We start from the raw sequence: 20,219 nt of genomic DNA, 5'->3' as shown, positions 1-20,219 counted from the left end.
GAAGCCTTAGTGCGCACGCGTGGTCGGCGCATCCTGTTTTATTACATTTTTTTTTCCAGGCGAAAATGGCTGCCTCTCTCATCTAAACGTCTGCTTAAAGGATTAAATGAACATAAAATAGGCAGCAGAAACCGCAGTCTCCCTTCAAGACAACACTATTGGATGCCATGGCGTAGTTTGTGCAGTGCCTTCACGAAGATGTGGCTGTCAGAGAAGGAAAATGTATGCGATTCGAAATTAACCCTTTCCAGCCCCAAATCCACCAACAAATGAGGTACGAACAATTCATTTTATGTTCTTAAAATAGTTAAGCATTTCTGGGGGAACACGTTCACAATTAATTTTGTGCATATTACCTTTTTATTTTCTTGTTTTACAAACTAACTAGTTAATCTGGCTTTGTCTTGATATTACTCATGTTTTGTGTTGCAACGCTAAAAGGCCTGTGTGATCCACCAAAAGTAAGCTACTAAAAATGCTCCTTTGGGTTTGTGTTTGTCAGGGTAAACGTGCATTTGTAGCCTTTCTACATAATGTTTATTTCTCTGCACTACAACAGAAAATGATGCATCAAGTGACCAGCAGCAGTGACTATTGTATGAGTGGACTGACAGAGGACTGTCATCCAGCCAGCCACTTTGATTTATGTAGCACACCATCCAACAAATTCTACCCGTCTGCAACAAACCCTGGCTTGCAGCTTTCTCTTGCCGGCCTAGCCCCTTTGCCACAGGGCATGCACAAAACCATGGCATGCCAAATGCAAGACAACCAGAACGACTTCCAGACTCAGACAGTGAGAATCCGGGGCAATGAAGCTGCAGGGTCCGATGGCTCTAAGAAGAAGAAGGGCATAGTTAAGTCAGGGCGGAGAGGGAGACCATCAGGGACCACAAAATCTGCTGGTTACCGTACAAGTACTGGACGTCCACTTGGAACGACTAGAGCAGCTGGGTTCAAAACCAGCCCAGGGAGGCCCCTTGGTACCACCAAAGCAGCAGGATATAAGGTCAGCCCTGGCAGACCGCCCGGCAGCATCAAGAGTCTAGCCCGGCTCAAGAAGCTGGAGTTTGGGTGTGACCATGCCAAGAAACTTGACTTTAGCAACTGCAGTGTTCCCAAGAAATTGGACTTCACTGCCTGTGATGTTCCACCCTTTCCATACACCATGATGGAGAAAAGAGACCTCTGTGAGCCCAGTAGCAAAGTGGATGAAACCAGCGAATAGTTCTGCAGCTTGCTTGAAAAACATTTGGGTGCATCCAGCAAGAGAATGCTGAGGAAAACATTTCTCCCAAATGTTTTAGAAATGGCTCTGACTGAGTTTTCACTGTAAAGTGTTTGACATCGTCTTCGTCCTCTCATGATAAGTGACTGAATCAGAAGTATGTTATTCCAGTTTGGCAGAGATGCATGCATATGAATTAATCACACCAATCAATTTAGGCAAAAAATGTATTTATCAGTTTGTGGTTCAAACCTCACTGGGGAGTGGATCTTTTTTTCCCGCCAAGCATTTTGTTCCTCTAAGTTGTGCCATGTTCTCTTACTCTGCTTTAACATTTCTATGGCCAGGTTCTTGTGACATTTTCTACATTTATAAAAATTGCCTTTTAGTTCAAACAGCCCACAAAATCAGCTTTTTCCTGAGCATAAATATGTGGATGTGTAATTGTCCTTTCTGTGTGTTGTCCAGTTCAATATCTATTCTATTTTGTGATATTATCCTGCATCATACCTAAAATGGGAGCACTGCGATACTTTTTTAATTAGCTTGAACTGGTAAAACTCAATCTATTATATCCTTTTTGAACACAGTATTGGTTATTTCTGCACCTTGTGAATATAGTTTTGATAATGTATTGTATTACCTGTTTTCGTCCTCACACTTACTTGATAAGCACTTCCAGATTTACATGTATGTTGTTATGCTGTTCATTAGGGAAAAAAAATGCTTCATAAAACAGAAAAATGCTTTGTGGAATATGTAATAAATGCTAATGTGCTGTATGTGAAACCAAAATAAAAAAAAAAAACGAAATGGTCTTTTCCACATAACTTATCCTGTCAAATCGAAAGCATGTAATTCTCCCTGTAGACACAAGAGGGTTTGTGTCCCAAGACAATAGTAATCACCTTGTAATAATACCTTTATTTACCCCTATTAAATTAAATTGCAGCGTACTGACATTCGTGGTCTTATTTATGGACGTGTTGTTGCACCATGTGATAGCAGAACTGGCTCAAAATCGACTAATGAAGGGTCTTTAATATAAACGCTAGGCAGCTCATCTGTGCGTGTAGGTGAATAAGTTACCTCTCGAACCTGCCTGGTCTTTCTACTGGACCATTCACCTGAGAGGTTATGGAAATGAACCACCTAAAGATCTGAGCAAACGACCCTGATATAAGACTAAAAAAAAAAAAAAAAACCGGCACAGAGGTAAGCCCCTCTGCTGTCAAGTCGGCGTGTAACTGGATGGTCTTTGTTTGATCTTCAAGGACTGGCCCACTGCAGCGAGCCCATTGTGTACTCTACGTTTGCGCCTTTATGGATACTTATCAATTTGATTTTTACAATACGCGCCACAGATCCTTGCGGTTGTTAGATGAGCGCAAGCTGGGAGACAACCACCGGTGTTTTCAGTCGGAGCAAAGCCCGGTTATTATACACGCTTACGGCCACACTCATTCCTTTCTTTCTGTTCTTTTCCTGAGCGCCTAGCGGCCTGTTTCCTCATGTCAGAGGACTCTGTGGAAAGGCAACATGGCGCACGGAGTTTGGTTTGACCGGAGAGGCCGTGTAGCAGTCTGCGCACTGCAATCATTTTGTTTCCTCGATCTCCCCGCTGCTACACAGAGATAAACAGGCCTGTACCGGTCAGTTCGACCCAGAAACAGCGGGCTAGGCGCGCAGGAAAGGGGGCAAATTTCTGAAACGGGTCATTCATTCATTTGTGATTATTACTTCAAATAGCCGCTATTATATACCGGTGACTATTAGAAACTTCACCTGGATGCACATGCTTGTTAACCATGTTTGAGTGTCACAGACCTCCGTAGACGGGGGGTTGGGTAGCAGTGCCGATTGGTTGCTACTCACCAACACTGTCAGTCTGGGGCTTGTTTTAACATTAACCGGGGGCACTTCGACAGCAGGCAAAAATCATGTAGTAAATAAGCTGCTGTGGCGGTTAGGGGACCGGTTATGGCACACTGAATTTCGCCGCTGTGTTATGTTGCGGCGTAACGGAGATTTACTTGTTGTTTTGTATTTAAGGTGACAGTTTTTTAGAGGGCCGCCGCTGATGAGGCGATGAAGTGCAGAGCGGTGCCTTGGCCTGCTAGTGCTGCTGCAGCTGGGATTGTGCAGATCCGCTTTCACAAACCGAGAAAAACACTCGCTTGGTGCCACAATATCAAACATCCGTTGTTGGTTTCACGGTGGCCGACCTCCAAATGGTGAGTTTTTCGCGTTTCTCCACGTGTTGATAGTGTTGTGAACTTAGTGCCGATCAGCCCTTTTTGTGAGTTTATAGTAGCTTCCTATGTCGGTGTGTGGTTGTAGCTTGTTTGTGTGAGCCGCTCACTGTGTGTCTCTGATGGCTCAGTTTCACTGCCTCTGCTTACAGCCTCAGCGCTCCTCCGTTGACTGTAGTAGTCGGCGATCGCCATGACCCACAACCAGCAGACAAAGCGGTTCTATTTTCTGATTGAATGAGTTTGTGAATGAAATGTGTGAACGGAGCTGGCCAGCGGTTGTTTTCTGTGTTATGTCTTGTGCCGTCCGACCAGCCTGTAGTACGGAGGCCATGCAATGTCGGCTTATCAGGATATGTGTGTGTGTGTATGTGTACGCGCAGTCCATCGCTGGTATCCTCCTTCATAGGTTTGTGTCGAACTGGATGTGATTGACGCTCTATTTGCTCAGTGTTTTTCTCTGATTGTCAGCATGCTTTATTGTACTGTACACTATACAAGTCTCAGTAGCCCCCACATGTTATAGTAAGTTCACATTTCCCTTGTCTAACCTGCCTCTTTTTTTATTCGACAGGATATAGCCATGACAACATGAATCAGTCATACAGACAGCCTGTTAGGGGCTCGGTGTTTGGTTCAGGCCAGCCAGAGCTGAGGCCCCGCAATGGCCTTGTGAGCACTTCCTATGGAAACCAATGTGGCATTGTGAAGCGTGGGTCAGACCAACCGCCAGTTGTGCAACTGCCATCCTCCAGTGTCAAACAGCCAGCAATACTGGGATACAACCAGCCGGACCGAACTCACTGCTACAGCCCGGCCAGGCGGCTACAGGACCTGAACACTAGTGTCAACAGGCCTGACCTAGAGAGAGATCGCCATCCTAGAAACCACGTGCGCTGTGCGAGCCCAATCAGTGATGATGAGTTTGAGGCGCCATCAGTCAAGCTGCCCCCTTCTCCAGGCAACGATGACATGGAGCCTTTTGAGACTCTGCAGGACGTGAACAGAAATGGCTTCTCACCTCAAAGTCCTGACAGCTTGGAGCGCTGCTCTCCCATCCCAAATGGTTACCTGCATTTTGAGTCCACGCTGTTTGACAGTAGTGACATTAAGGAGGAGGATGAGGAGGGGGAGCACAACAGTAGCGAGGACTTGACGCCTTTTCACCAATCCCAAAAGTTGAGTCAGGACCGAAATGTTACTGACAGTAAGACTACATGCAACACAGGGGTGGACAGAAGAACATACAGACCGACTGTCTTTAATCTGATGTCCAAAACTATATCTGAACTCAACCCCACACTAAGCCCAAGCGCACTGCCAGAAATTACTATGAGAGATGGGTGGTGTTTGGGTGAGGAATCAGACAGTGATTGTGAACTTGCCTCTCCTGTTGACCCTGGACTTATTTCACCAGCTGGCACCAACTCTAATGTGAGTCTAAAACACCTGGGATACTTACTTTATGAAGTTTATCTTGGTTATGTATTTCCACGAAGTTACTAGATAGGAGAACCTATGCATCACAATCAAGTCATAATTTATTGTACCCGTATTGCTACCAGCTGTAAACTTGTAACAGTGTCACTCAAATTATAAAACATCAGATAACAATTCAAATTAAGTGCTAACACAACAGGCAATACAGGTTCCCAAACTGTTAATATAACATTGGGATGCAAAAGTAAATAATACAAAAGAGGATCTTGTCTCGAAATCTGTTGTTACTCAGAATATCAGTTCAATCATGACAGGAATTTTGATTTCATTCTATCTATATGATATACAGTACCACAGTACTCGAAATTAGATGTTAAAGTACTTTTATTGTCTTGGTTAGTCCAACAGCCCAAAGAAAAAGCCTCTTCCCACAGTAAAATACTTGGAAGGAGACTTGGTGTGGGCAAAGTTCAACAGACGGCCCTGGTGGCCCTGCCACGTCACCTGCGATCCAGACCATGGGACCCACACTAAGATGAAAGGTGAGGTTCGGTTTGCATATGGATTTTATGATCAAATTGTTTCCCACAACTTGACCTTTACCTGAGAGGTTAACACCAACCAAAGGTATTCTATAGTGTGTAAGTCAATTAATAATAATACTTTGTTCCAGTTCCCAGTCCTCGTCCCTGTCGGATGTACTTCCTGGAGACGATTGGAGAAATTGTAGAATGCGCCTGGGTCCCAGGGAGTGTCATTCTTCCTTTTGAAGGAGGCCATCAGTTTGAAGACTTACCTGTGCTTAGACGGAGAGGGAAGCAGAAGGAGAAAGACTACAAGTATACGGTAAATATATGAACTTTAAAAATCTAATCTAAACTTACTGTGTACTGAACTGTTTTGATTGTTAATTCTGTTCTTGGCAGATACCCAAAAGTTTATTGACTGCGTGGAAAGTCAGTGTGGCAGAAGCAGAGTATCTGCTCCCTGGTCGACAAAGGAATACTGAAAGTGAGCTTTCAGTATCCATCAATGGAGAGGAGCGTGTACCCAGCCCACTCCCTGCTGAAAAGCCACAGCAGGCCTCGTCTCCCTCTGTGGACCCTGACCAAACCCCATCACCAAATATGCCCCCCATTGAAAATGAGCACGGTCTCATAAAAAACTCTACAATTCAATACAATAAGAGCAAAGCTTGCAAGAAGAAAAAGAAATGTTTGTCAGACATATTTGGCCATATAGTTGGTGGATCAAAGGAATCATCTACTGTCATAAACATGACAGACCAGTTTCATACAACAACTTGTGCACTGAAAGAAGAGCCAAAGGACTCCCCTTATGCTGACCTGGATTCAGTTCCGTTACTGCATCGTCCTAAACGCACAGAAGTGTCTCCAATACAGGATGTAGACAGATTGGCCAGAAAAGAACAAGGTTCAAAAAAAGCTAAGACAAAGTGTACTGAAAAAGTGAACCAATGTAAAGATAGCATTTTAACAAACAAAGTGACATCTAAAGATACAAATTCTGAACAGAGTTTGGGCAGCTGTAATGAACTGTTGTACAGTTCATCTGAAAAGCACTCTATGAATCTTCCTGCCAGCAGTCGTCTGATGACGAGGGCTTTGAAAGCTGAGGAAGAGACAGATCTCAAGGAATCACTGGCCACAAGCCAAATCTCAACAGATGCCCACAATGATAATGGTCCTAATAGCATACCTACTAATACACCCAGCAAAACTGAAATGTCTCCTAACTGGGAGTCCCCCAGCAACACATCCTCCACTGATCACAGCTCTCCAAAAAGGCGTGCAAGGAAGCCTGATAAGAAACTAATTCGTAATGGCTCATTGATAAAGTCTGAGTGTGCAGGCTCAAGTGTACCCACTGTGCAACCTGTTAAGATCAAGACAGAAAATGCTGTCTCAGATCAATCATCTTCTTCCCTGTCACCAATGGATGCCTTTCAGGATGTCAAGGAACTAATGTTTAAATCTCTTGTGAAGGAGGACAGCAGTAACTCTGAGCTCAAAGTATTTCGGCCTGATTCCAATTATAAATTCAGTACCTTACTGATGCTGCTGAAGGACATGCATGACATCAGAGAAAAAGAAGGTAAACCCCTAACTCTCCCGCCATCACCAGTCCTGATCAAGGAGGAACCCTTGGTCATGCCTACAGCTACAGAAGGTGACCCACTGAAGGGCTCTTGTGATGGTTCCACCCAAGGGATCAAAACAGAGGATAGCCAGTTTGGGAAATCCACAGCACCCCACAAAACAGCAGTAAAAACCAAGAACAGGACTAAAGCTATCATGACAGCTGACACCTACCACTGTGAATACTTTCCCGATCGCTCTAAGATCAGGAGCTCAGACAAGCAGCGTAGAAAACAAAGACTACCTGCCAAACTGAAACTCGGCATACCTGGCCTTTCTTCAGACCTGGCTGGCTTGGCTTATGGCAGGGAGTTTGTTAGTGGCCACGCTGATTTAGCTGATCCTAGATCTAGTCTTCCCGTCACTGCTGATGCCTCAGCCAGCTACCTCGACAAGAATTCAGAATCCACAGTGGCTCCAAAGAAGCGCTGGCAGGTGGTTGAGGATGCTACTGAAAATAAGGGTGAGGTTATGAATGAGGAGTCTGCCGAGCTGAATGGGTCTTGCACCACAAGAGCATCACCAGATCTTGGTCTTGGAGTTGAGAAGCAGGCAGAGAATGGCGCACTCTTCCTAGAAACTAGCAGCACAGCCGGTAAGACACAAACTGCTGCCGTTTTGTTTGTCCACTGAGGTGGTAAAATGATTAACAAAGTGATATGTGTGTCATGTGTGTTCACACAGGGCATTCAGAGAACAAACGTCTCCGGAAACCAACTAAAAGGCTCCTGGAGTCGACTGAGGAGTATGAACAAATATTTGCCCCAAAAAAGAAATCAAAGAAACACACCTCAGAATCTTCCAAAATGGTAAGAAGTTCAACTTTCTTTTAGTTTCCTTGCAAGACAAATGGAAGTTCCTACAACTGATGTAAATGTGAAGTATCTTGTTCACGTGATTCTTGAATGTTCTGTTAAGAAAAACATTAACTATCCAGAATGCTCAAACAGTATTTTTCAACATCTTGTGGCATCTGTATGTCACCTTAACCGTTTACTGTGCAGTCTACAGTATATAATGTGTTTCCAGGGTGGCTTTAAGAATATTCTATATTGTGTACATACTGTGTATAAAAGGTGTGCCTTTTAAATTACAGCATGTTCACACTCTGCCTTTTGCAACCTGTTTCCAAAGGACAAACATTATGTATATCTGCACATTTGGCTAGGCATCTCAATTGACCTCCTCTGTACATTTAAAATTTATCTCCTTGTACTTTCCTCAAGTCTAAATAAGATCAGTCATGTGTGAAGTAAATTGCTCCAAAATATAGATTTTTTTTTTTTTTTTTTTTTCAGGGGATAATTGGTATGATTACACATCATAATAATCACACCATTCGGATTATGTCAGTACAAATAGTGTGTACTGGTGTATCCTTCCATCATTTATGGTCGTGTTGCTAGGTTATGAAAATAACATTGCAGAAACAAATTAGATAGACTTTTCATCTTTGGAAAAATGTAAAATATCACTGGATCATGTTAGTCTGTATTCTTTAACCTGTTACTACCCAACACAGGTGGTATTTAATTCGAAACTGACGTACTCCATTTGTGCTTTGTGTGCTTGTGTGTACTCTGCAGACATCAGGGATGACAGCACTCCATGATCTCAGTACCACACCAGGAACTGTTACCTCACCCTCATCTTCTGTAGAGCCCACTGTGGCTACAGCAGGGCCTGAACAGAGTCCATCTCAGGATGAGCTTTCTCCTCCAGCATCCTCAGTATCCCCACCCACGATACAACCCCCCCTTGAGACAGAGACAGCAGAAGAAACTGACCTACCTCCTGAATCTGGTAAGTAAGTTTAAGATTGTCTTTTCACTGAGTGTCATGTTTAACCCAGACTCAACTGTCTTGTTGTCTGATGTAAAATAGACTGGTATTGCTGTGCGGAATATTTAAAATCTTTTATCATGAAATAACTGTTTTTGTCCCTGAGATGTTATTTTTACATTTGAATAGATAATGCATTATTTAATTATTTTTCACTATAGACACGGGGTTAATAATCCAAGAGAGAAAGAGACCAAGGAAGCTTTCACATAAGGTGCTGGAATGTACCATAGAAGAAGTGTCTGTTGCTCCTACAAAAAAGAAGGTATGTTAGAACTAAGATGGCATTGGGAAGGTTTACTAGCGTGCTTGTGTGCACTATTCCAGGTAGCATTTTGTCTAGCACTGAAAATGTCTGTATTTTCACAATTTGTTGTCTGTTTGTTTTCTAGGAGCAAAAGCGGCACAGTGGAGTTACCTCAGATGTGAAGGTGTTAGTCAAGAAAACTCAGGTTCTTCAAAAGCAAATCCTATAACTATAGTCATATCTCATCCAACAGTATGATGTTACAATTTTTGTACTGTATTTAATCCCAGACATTCTCACATTGGGTAGGTTGGATCTGTGAAGAAAGATAAGCCCGGGCCCAGCACATCCTCTGCCCCTGCTGCTTCCTCCCAGCACTCAGAGAGCAGTGATGTCCCTGGTGGCCACACTCCAAACAGGCCTCCCAGCCCCCGAGGATCTAAGACCCCCAAGCAGGAGGCAGAGATGGAGGTCTGCAGCATTGAGGAGAAACAAAACGTACACACTGGAACACTAACTCCCAAACTTGAGGTGTGCATGTGGTATTGTTCAGCTAAAAAGTAATTGCTCGTCCATCAAAGAGGAAAGAATCTGTAGTCCATGGGCATGGGTAACAACAGCTCTGTCTTCATCTCTGAAGGTGCAGTCTGCTGGTTTGAATGATAGCCTCTCTTCTCATGTGGATGTAAAAGGGAAAATAGGAGCGACATCCTTAAAGGAGAATGTTTGTCAGGTGAGATAATATATGGTATATATTTTTTGCTTTGTGCGGCTCAGTTTCTGACACATCTTTCATCCTTCACATTTGTGTTGATATTTGTGCAGGTATGTGAGAGGACAGGAGACCTGCTGGTGTGTGACGGCCACTGTTACGGAGCCTTTCACCTGCAATGTATCGGCCTGTCAGTTGCTCCCAGGGGAAGATTCCTCTGTCGTGAGTGCAACACTGGTGAGTACTCCCGGAGTCTGACAGGGTTGTGAAAGCACTGATCTGTCACTGATCATAAAATGTGTTTTCTTACATACTTGAGTTTAGAAATACTTATCTCTTTGTGTGCCTTCCAGGTGTCCATACGTGCTTCGTGTGTAAGAAGTCTGGTAACGGGGTAAAGCGCTGCATGATACCACTGTGCGGGAAGTTCTACCATACCGACTGTATATTGGCCTACTCTGCAACCCAGCCACATAACAAAGGCTTCCGTTGCCCTCTGCATGTTTGTCTGTCCTGCCACATCAACAACCCTCTCAACGTCTGCAGCTCTAAGGGTAAGCTCCAGTGCTGCCTGTGGACATAATAAGATGGCTATCACATGTTATAAATGGTCCCCACAGATTTGAATCATGTTGACCTCATGGCTTCGCACATTTTCCGATTTTAAGCGCTAACATCTGTGAAATGTGCCCCCCATCAGAGTTAAGTCACTGCCATATTTCTCTGCTAGGTAAAGATTACGCTGTTGCCATCACTACATGTTTTACCTGCTTAGCAACAATCTCTATGCACTAAGTGGTTAATAAGACATTCCTTATTACTAAACTCTGAACCTGCTATCAGTATGTCAGTTGTTGGTGATCGTGAGCCAGTTAGCTTCAGAATTTTTTGTTCTGAGATTCTCCACACCGTCTTTGTCTATTTGCATATCACTTGTTAGTTTTAATAGGAATTGATCATCTCCCCTAAACTCATTGCTTTAAGGGCTTTCAGCTTCATTACTGGAGATATCAGCGTTTTGTTTTGGTGCTTAAACCATTGATTGATTGAATGAATGACTGACTTGCCGTTTATTTAAACAGAGAGTTATATAGTGGCATGAAACAGTTTGGGCAACCCTGATCAAAATTTCTGTCACTGTGAGTAGTTAAGCAAGTGAAAGATGACCTGATTTGTAAAAGGCTTCTAGTTCTGTGAGATTCTTGGGGTGTCTTGAATGCACTGCTCTTTTGAGGTCTGTCCACAGATTTTCAATGATGAAAATCTGGTCGAAGGGCTGTAAGGGCCATGGCAAAACCTTCAGCTTGCGCGTCTTGAGGTAGTCCATTGTGGATTTAGATTTTATCCTATTCTAGATTTTCTTTTCTTCATCTTCATCTTTTTTTACAGACGGTGGGATGTTTGCTGGTATTTAATTGAATACATTCTTCCCTCTACCAGTTAAATGTTCCCCCGTGCCACTGGCGGCAACAAAAGCCCAAAGCACTTTGATAGATCCCCACGCTTGGAGAGGCAAAGAGTTGGAGATACAGGGTTGCAGAGGCGTTCTTTTAATGAAATTCTGCACCCTTTTTTCTTCAAACACTTTGCTCATTGCAGCCAAAAAGTTGTATTTAAACTTCATCAGTCCACAGAACTTGTTTCCAAAATGCATCAGGCTTGTTTAGTTATATATACATATACGTGTGTGTGTGTGTGTGTGTGTGTGTGTGTGTGTGTGTGTGTGTGTGTGTGTGTGTGTGTGTGTGTGTGTGTGTGTGTGTGTGTGTGTACATATATACACACACACACACGTATATACGTGCACTTAAATATACATATATTTTGCGTTATATTGAAAAGGGAAAATGATGGGGTCGTTGTTTATTAACTTTCCAGCAATGTATTTCATGAATTAGTTAGCAAGCGGAGTCAAGCGGGCTCTGCTGGACAAATTATGTGATGACACCATTTCTTATTTACCCTAAATAACTTTTTCTGGATTATGTTATGTAAGAAAAGGTTTTCATATCAGCGCAAATCAGACAACATATAAGCTGATACTGATATAACTGGGATAGGCAAATATCAGCCGATAAAATTGGCTGACCGATATATCGGGCTCTAGTGAGGACGGAGAAAAGGTTCTCTTCTGATGACTCTTCCATGAAGGTCATTTTTGTGCAGGTGCTGCTGCACAGTAGAACAGTGAACAACCACAGCAGAGTCTGCTAAATCCTCCTGAAGGTTTTGCAGTCAAATGGAGGTTTTGATTTGCCATTCTAGCAATCCTACGAGAAGTTCTCTCTGAAAGTTTTCTTGGTCTTCCAGACATCAACTTGACCTCCACCGTTCCTATTAACTGCCATTTCTTAATTACATTATGAACCGAGGAAACGGTTAGTGAAAACGCTTTGCCATCTTCTTATAGCATTCTCCTGCTTTGTGGGCAGCAGTTATTTTAATTTTCAGTCCAAGGCTCCTCTCAGCAGCAGCTGCAGCTGCTGGGACAAGGTTTGAGGAGTCAGAGTGTTTATGAAGCTTTGAAATTTGCATCACTTGGACTTTCCGAATGATGAATGTGAACAAGCCATAGCACTAAAAAGCTAATTAAGGTCTGAGACCGCTGTAAAAGTTATCTGAGAACTCATTTTCCCCAAATTTCTTGGGGTGCTCAAACTTTTGTATGATGCTCCTTTCCTTTTTTTTACTCTAAAATTGCAACAACAAAATAATTCACTAATTTTGCTTAAAATGTTGAAGAGAAATGTCATCTTTAACTTTATGCCTTTTTGGATATCAATTCATCTTCTACTCACTTAACTATTCACAGTAACAGAAATTTTAATCAGGGGTGCCGAAACTTTTTCATACCACTGTACTTAATAAAGTGGCTGTAACTGACAGCTCTTTGGCGTCTTTGCTTATGTGTCATTAGAAACAGCGCCAGTAGCCTGAGAAGCTTTGTTCATACAACAGCCTTGAAACAGCTCCTGGTGCTGGCAATACAAACAGTCTGTGTTCAGTCTGTATCTTGGATTTTGGCAATTTGACTTGGCTCTATAAAACAATTGCTGAACAGGATTTTGGCACAGTACACTCGTAATCGTAAGTTAAACTTGGCACATTTAAATGATTTCTTTCTTGTGCTTTGTGGTACCATCTCTCCTGATAATCCTGTAAAATTAAATCAATTTGTGTTAATCGTGACATTTGGAGTGAAGGTGCATTTAAAGCACTCCAGAAAGCATTCAATGGACAGAGAGCACTGTGTATTGTTGGGATATTGTTACAAAACTTCAATTAAATGTCCAGATGTGCATGGATTAAGCTGTCTTTGGTCCTCTGTATATTTATTCTAGGTCGACTGGCTCGATGTGTGCGCTGCCCTGTGGCTTATCATGCCAATGACAACTGCATGGCAGCAGGCAGTTTGGTGCTAGCAAACAACAGTTTCCTCTGTCCAAACCACTTCACTCCCCGCAAAGGATGCAAGAACCACGAACACATCAACGTTAGCTGGTGCTTTGTCTGCTCTGAAGGCGAGTCTGGTCTTGTTTCGTGTGGATTTTAACCTGCAATCAAAACATTTTTACTACAATGATCTCATATACATTTCTTAATATGAGATCAGGTGTGAAAATTTTAAATGACTTGAACCTGATGCAACTATTTCACCTTTTTCCAAACTGTCTGTGTTTCTAATGTTCATAAAATCCATAATAGTGCCTGCTTTGAAAAATGCACTGTGCTTTATTCTTCAGTAGTACATAATGAGTTGCAAATTAATTTTTATGCCCCATTCTGTTTTCCAGTTAAATGCTCCCACGTGGCAAATGTGTCTGTAAAAACTGCTTTTTTTTCTATTTTTATGCTGTGTATATACACACACATCTGCCTCTTAAAAGGCCATAGTACCCTAGAGGTATATGTCAAGAATTTACAGTAGCACATGTTTCGAGTTCAGCACCATCATTAGTAACACTGATGGTATATATTATTATAACTACAGTTGCACCCCCTTATCTCATTGTTTCGCCATAGTGTGCTTTGTGTGTGCTTTGTGTCCGTTGTTGTGCTGAAACTATTACTTGACAAGCGATCATATCATCGAAAGACAACTGACGACAGTTTTAATAGATAATTTGGTATTTAATTGCTGGTTATCCCCCAGAATGCCTCACGTTTCAGTTGGTTGTGAAACAAAAACCTTTGGGTTCACTGACTGTCGAAGAGATAAAATATGCACTTTTAAAACACCCCTTTGGGTTCTGGTAACTTGCAATGGCCATTTTACATTGTTTTTAAAATTTTATAGACCAAATAATGAAAAAGCCTTATTCAATTAATCAGTAAACAAAAAATTATATTATCATAGCCCTAATCAGTGTGTTGTTTGTTTGCTGTGATTTCGTAGGGGGCAGTCTGCTGTGCTGTGAAGCCTGTCCTGCTGCTTTCCATAGGGAATGTTTGAATATGGAGATGCCTCAGGGTAGCTGGTTCTGCAATGACTGCAAAGCTGGAAAGAAACCTCGTATTAAGGACATACTGTGGGTCAAATGGGGACGTTACAGGTAAGGGCACAACATTGCCTTCCTATATGCACAGTGGCTCTAAGCAACAGCTAATGTACCCATGTTTGTACTTATGAAACCTGACCTAACTCTTTAGGTGGTGGCCTGCAGAAGTCTGTCTGGCCAAAGATGTTCCAAATAACATCTTGAGGATGAAACATGAAGTGGGAGAGTTCCCAGTGCAATTCTTTGGCTCCAAAGATTTTGTGTGGACATACCAGGCCAGAGTCTTTCCTTACATGGAGGGTGACACTCACAACATTGAGAAAATGGGGAAGGGAGCAGATGCAGTGTACAAAAAGGGTATGTGCTTAAGTTTCACTGACTGTATTTTCAAGCTCTAAACTGAAAATACTCTTTTGCATCTTTTTTTACTCTTAGCTCAAGTTAATTCTTCAATAGTGTGAATAAAGATCATGTCTTTCTTTATAGCCCTTACTGAAGCAGCAGAGAGGTTCAGGGAGCTCCAGACAGAAAAGGAAATGAGGCAACTTCAGGAGGACAGAAAGAATGACAAGAAACCTCCTCCATACAGGCACATAAAGGTACTGTGTGTTCGCAGATATACATCTTTGTTTATCTAGACTGACCTAAAACCAGTTCACTGAGATGTACTGTAAAAATCCTGCCCCTGTCTCTCTCTCTTAGGTAAACCGGCCAGTTGGGAAGGTGCAGATCATCACAGCTGACCTGTCAGAGATCCCACGTTGCAACTGTAAGGCGTCTGACGAGAACCCCTGCGGCATCGACTCAGAGTGCATTAACCGCATGCTGATGTATGAGTGCCACCCTCAGGTGTGTGCAGCAGGGGAACGATGTCAAAACCAGGCCTTCACAAAGCGCCAGTACACAACTGTGGAGATTTTCAGGACTCTGTCCTGTGGCTGGGGTTTACGTGGTGTGTCAGACATCAAGAAGGTAGGTTGAAAAAAATCAGACACAAGATTATTGAATTGTAAGTACTAACCACATTATCATTATTCCTCTGTATCATTATCTCCTTTTTTTTTCCTCTGTTGATTTTCAGGGAGCTTTTGTGAGTGAATATGTGGGAGAGGTGATAGATGAAGAAGAATGTCGAGCCAGGATCAGACACGCCCAGGAGAACGACATCTGTAACTTTTACATGCTTACACTGGACAAGGTCAATCTCAGCTAAATACCTGCAAACACGATCATCAGTTTAGCAACCCACTTTATTCATAATGTAGAATAGATGCTTGGTGCAAACCTGTTCTTTTTTTTTTTAAATTCCAGGACCGGATCATCGATGCCGGGCCCAAAGGGAACCAGGCTCGCTTCATGAACCACAGTTGCCAGCCAAACTGTGAGACCCAGAAGTGGACTGTGAATGGGGACACCAGGGTTGGCCTATTTGCTCTACAAGACATCCCAAAAGGTTTGAGTGACAGCCTACACCTCAGTTTTGGTGTTTTATGTTGTGTGGGATAAAGAATGTAGATTATGTTGTTAATTTACAATCTATGCTTCTGAGCGCAGCATAGGACTAATGCGATGTGTACTTCAGGTGTGGAGGTGACTTTCAACTACAACCTGGAGTGTCTTGGCAATGGGAAAACTGCGTGCAAATGTGGAGCACCCAACTGCAGTGGTTTCCTTGGTGTCCGGCCAAAGGTAAAAGTACACGCTTGAACAGTTTTAGCACACTTGAACCCTTCAGATGATCATCTGACCACCCTTGCCTAAATTTACAACTTCAAAGAAGAGCTGCCTTGTAAACTTCCTATTGCTGCTTCTTGTTCAGAACCAGCCGCCAGCAGAGAAACTGAAACTGAAGGAGGGAAAAAGAAAGGTCCCCATGAAGAAGAAGACCAAGCAAGAAGTGACAAAGGAAAGAGAAGACGAGTGCTTCAGCTGTGGTGACGGGGGACAAATAGTATCCTGTAAGAAGCCAGGCTGCCCAAAGGTCTATCATGCTGACTGTCTCAACTTGGCCAAGAGGCCTGCAGGCAAGTAGAGATGGGGGGGCTGTTGCTGTTTATGTAAGGATCACTTTTAGCCCATATTATACTACTAAAGGGGCACTATTTAGTCAAAGTTGTTTTGTAGCCTGACTCAACTTTCAAATATCCTCAAGCAAAGGAAAGGCCACTGGGCAGTGGTCATTTCAAACAATTAAAATACAGTGCACCAACTGACAACAGTTCTCCAAAGAGGGAAAACTTCTGTGCAACCTATATTAGATGACTAATATAGGTCAAATTTTGGCAGAAAGTAAGATCTGAAAATTTGTCTTTCAGCTTGTTACAATAAAGGATTTTTTTAAGGATCTGATACTTATGAAACCTCAATGTTTGAGGTTGTGTAAAACTGTCATCTTTTGGTAATTGTAATATGGACAAATTTGGGTGTCACTATTAAGCTGACTTTCGATAAAAGTGGACTAAATAGCAAAATGTTAAGCGACTATGTTCTGGACTTAATAATGACAGAACGACCAGATTTATCTAACAAAACTGGAGATGGGTGTTTTCAAACTCTCAGCCAGTTGAATAGCTGCCTTGGGATTTCCATAGTCTCATTATTGCAATTTTTTAAGCAGATTTTGACCAGACGTCTGAGCCTTATAAGATGGAGCTGTTTTTATGCAAAACTAAGTGGTTTAATATGTTTATTAACCTCCTTTTTGCCCGAAACTTTTACTGTAAAAGATCTACTCTTTGTCTTGTGAAATGACACTAATCTTGTCTCCAGGGCGGTGGGAGTGTCCGTGGCACCAGTGTGACATCTGTGGAAAAGAGGCAGCTTCTTTCTGTGAGATGTGTCCCAGCTCTTACTGCAAGGAGCATCGTGAAGGCATGCTCTTCATTTCCAAGCTGGATGGCAAATTGTCCTGCAGTGAGCATGACCCTTGTGGGCCCGACCCACTGGAGCCAGGGGAGATTCGTGAATACATGCCCAACACGACCTCTGTGAGGCCCGGGGCCATGGCTGTGCCGGTCACTCCCTCGCTGGTCCCAAACTCCAGAAGAACTTCTGCTCTTCTCAGAAGTTCTTCTGCTGCTCCCATCTCTTCCCTTGCTGGCCAGGCTGCACTGGGCAGGCAGGAGCCTCCTCCTCGTCTCTACATCAACACAAAGACTGCTACCTCGAGCTTCATCCCTTCCGGCAGGTCTTACCTCACAGATAGGACTGAAGGGAAAGCGTTTTCCTCTCCCACCTCCTCCAAGGATGAGAGAGAGGACGGTGAGGTGGAGGACGGGGAGGTTTGTGGGTTAGAGGTGGAAGAGATGGAAGACGACGACGACGATGATGAAGCGGAAGAGGAAGAGGATGAAATGGAGGAGATGGAGATAGTGGAAGACGAGGAGGAGGGGCCGCTGTATGGAGGTGACCTGCTGGAGGAAGATGAGGAGGAGGAGGAGGAGGAGGAGGACGAAGGAGGGGATGTGTATGACACTTGGGGTGATTATGAGGATGAAGATGCTGATGATGGAGAGGTGGAGGGGGAGGATTTGGAGGAGTGGGGGAGAGTGGAGGACGATGGTAAATGACTCAGTGCATCCATTCCTTTATAACTACTCAACAAAAACTCTCAATAGACATTCAAAGGACAAAAAGAGTTTTGGTATTTTGGTACCTCCTTGAATGCAACACTGTCTTCGCTTTGGTACTACATTGCCTTCTCATCCACTGCTTGACTGACAGTTGGGATGTGTACTGGTGCTAAGGCTCGAGGACTGATTCAGTCCGTCTCTTTATACTTCTGTCGATATGTTTATTTGTGTCTGGTGCTGTAACGTTCTTTTGTTCTTTTTCTCAATATTGTTTACATTTTTTTGGCATTTTTTTTTTTTAATGTTTGGAACATAAGAAAAAGGTGAGAAGTTTCACCTGACCAAACTGTCACCATAAGGGCATCTTATGTTAATGTTACTGTCTTAACCGTGTCTTTCTAATTACAAGAGTGATTAAAAAATAGTGTTCTCACTGGTCCATGTTGCAGTTAGGCACAACAATACCTGCTTGGTGCTTCTGAGGAATGCAAAAATAAACCCACTGGAGTCATCTAGACTGAAATGATTCTTTTCAAGTCGAAAAAAAACAGCCTTTTTTTTTTGTTGTTGTTGTTGTTTTTTGGGATTGATTTACAGTTTCTATTAATTCATCTTTTTTCTCTCCAAACAGGTAGGTCAGAGCTCAGGATCGGACGCACAGAGAAATAAAATAATGCCGTGACATTGCACAACCTAAATATGCATCACAGATATCACTAACATTGGTTTTACACCCGTCAGTGCTGTTCCATTAACTCAATTAGAATAAAATGAAAGTACTTCTTCACTTGGTATCTAGTATTTCATTCTCTTCACAGTCACACCTGGCAGAAGAAATCTTGTTCAGAGTCAAGGCTGGTAATCAAAAGGCTACATTTAAGCTAATTGATGTAAATGCCTTATTTTGTAAGTTGTACATATTTGATAAGTAAGCAAGTTATATCAGCAGTCAGGACATCGGGAGGTTTTTGGTTCTCGTTGTGCCTCCTGTAACTTGTTAGATTATTTTTCTTGTTGAGGTTTCCACTGCAAATTGTGTCAGAAGGCGTGAATTTTCTCCATTAAGTATGGCTTGTAACCATCAGTGACCTCAAAGTTTTTAAAAGCCATCTATTTTCTGCAGATCTCTCACACACAGTTCATCATAAACCTTGCAAGTTATACACAGTTCATCAAGATAGATTTACCAGGTTTGAATGAACGAAATAGAAAAGAGTAATTTTTGATAGACTGGTGCTTTATTTGAACCGTACTTTCTATTTATCAGTCCTATGGTCTTTAATATTATGCATTGCATTCTGATAATGTTTAAGGCTGTAAAACACGATTAACACACTCATCAAGACAGGGCCTCAAGATCAGGTAAAAAACACACACACATGGTCCCTCTATCTGTTGATATTGTGTCTTAATGGTGCATTTTCCCAAACTATCTTTGATATGACACAAACCAGTTGACACACACAATAAGCCTGGAGCTTTTGTGGCCCCTGGAGTTCTGGGGACTTAGGCCTTAGGCCCCAGCAGGGCAAGGTGTGCTTCTGCCCCCCAGTTACTGCAGTGGTGGGAGAACTACTCAGATCTTTTACTTAAGTAAAAGCACCAGTACCACAGTCTAGAAATACTCTGTTACAAGTAAAAGTCCTACATTCAAAATTTTACTTGAGTAAAAGTACAAAAGTATTAGCAGAAAATATACTTCAAGTGACCAAAATAAAAGCACTCGTTATGCAGAATGGCAATTTCAGAGCATGTAACATTACTGGATTATGATTATTAATACAGCAATGTGTCAGCGTCACTTTAATTTGGTAGCAGGTGAAAATCCAACTAATTTGAAGTACTTTTTAAACTGCTTGGTGGCTTAATCTATAAGAATATATTGTAATTTTTTGTTGGATATATTTTGTATTAATAATCTTAATCTGTAACTAGTAACTAAAGCTTTAAAATAAATTTTGTGGAGTAAAAATTACATTAACTGCCTCTGAATTGTAATGGAGTAGAAGTATAAAGCCGCATAAAATGGAAATATAGTCCAAGTAAATAAGAATTGTACTAAGTATAGTACTTGTGTAAATGTACTTAGTTACTTTCACTGCTGTGAATGAAATGAGCATCGCTTGCGTTTCACAGGTGTTGTGAAAAAAGTATTAAAACATCTGCCATGTGCCACACAGGAAGAAAAAAGTTCTGACTAGTTAACACAGTAAAGTACAGTACTGTTTGCGCTTGGGTCTCTACATCGAGGTGAAGAGTGCAGACAGC

At 42.3% G+C, this 20,219-nt stretch overlaps 2 protein-coding genes across 5 annotated transcripts; both read left to right on the top strand.

Moving 5' to 3' along the window:
• The first annotated feature begins 1 nt into the window (after position 1).
• Positions 2-2,176, top strand: si:ch1073-44g3.1 (UPF0461 protein C5orf24 homolog). Its single transcript, XM_040119117.1, has 2 exons — positions 2-274; positions 560-2,176. Exon 2 carries the CDS (start codon positions 563-565, stop codon positions 1,226-1,228), a length of 666 nt encoding a protein of 221 aa, XP_039975051.1. The 5' UTR covers positions 2-274; positions 560-562; the 3' UTR covers positions 1,229-2,176.
• Positions 2,177-2,549: 373 nt separating this feature from the next.
• On the top strand, positions 2,550-19,555 carry nsd1a (nuclear receptor binding SET domain protein 1a). 4 transcript variants are annotated; one of them, XM_040119736.1, is made up of 24 exons: positions 2,550-2,880; positions 3,281-3,462; positions 4,055-4,914; positions 5,321-5,462; positions 5,594-5,766; positions 5,847-7,674; positions 7,764-7,888; positions 8,666-8,882; positions 9,083-9,186; positions 9,314-9,373; positions 9,478-9,699; positions 9,809-9,901; positions 9,994-10,117; positions 10,234-10,434; positions 13,222-13,401; positions 14,277-14,433; positions 14,531-14,736; positions 14,866-14,978; positions 15,082-15,351; positions 15,461-15,577; positions 15,691-15,832; positions 15,962-16,068; positions 16,199-16,403; positions 17,149-19,555. In XM_040119736.1, the coding sequence occupies exons 3-24, from the start codon at positions 4,072-4,074 to the stop codon at positions 17,946-17,948; spliced, it is 6,429 nt and encodes a 2,142-aa protein (XP_039975670.1). In that variant the 5' UTR covers positions 2,550-2,880; positions 3,281-3,462; positions 4,055-4,071; the 3' UTR covers positions 17,949-19,555. The 4 variants fall into 4 exon arrangements, with proteins under 4 accessions (XP_039975670.1, XP_039975668.1, XP_039975667.1 ...); XM_040119734.1 differs by having other exon boundaries at positions 2,550-2,993; XM_040119737.1 differs by having other exon boundaries at positions 2,565-2,662.
• The last annotated feature ends 664 nt before the right edge of the window (positions 19,556-20,219 follow it).

Source organism: Xiphias gladius, chromosome 23 (assembly GCF_016859285.1).
Source record: "Xiphias gladius isolate SHS-SW01 ecotype Sanya breed wild chromosome 23, ASM1685928v1, whole genome shotgun sequence".
Classification (NCBI taxonomy): domain Eukaryota; kingdom Metazoa; phylum Chordata; class Actinopteri; order Istiophoriformes; family Xiphiidae; genus Xiphias; species Xiphias gladius.
This window is presented reverse-complemented; position numbering and strand designations above follow the sequence as displayed.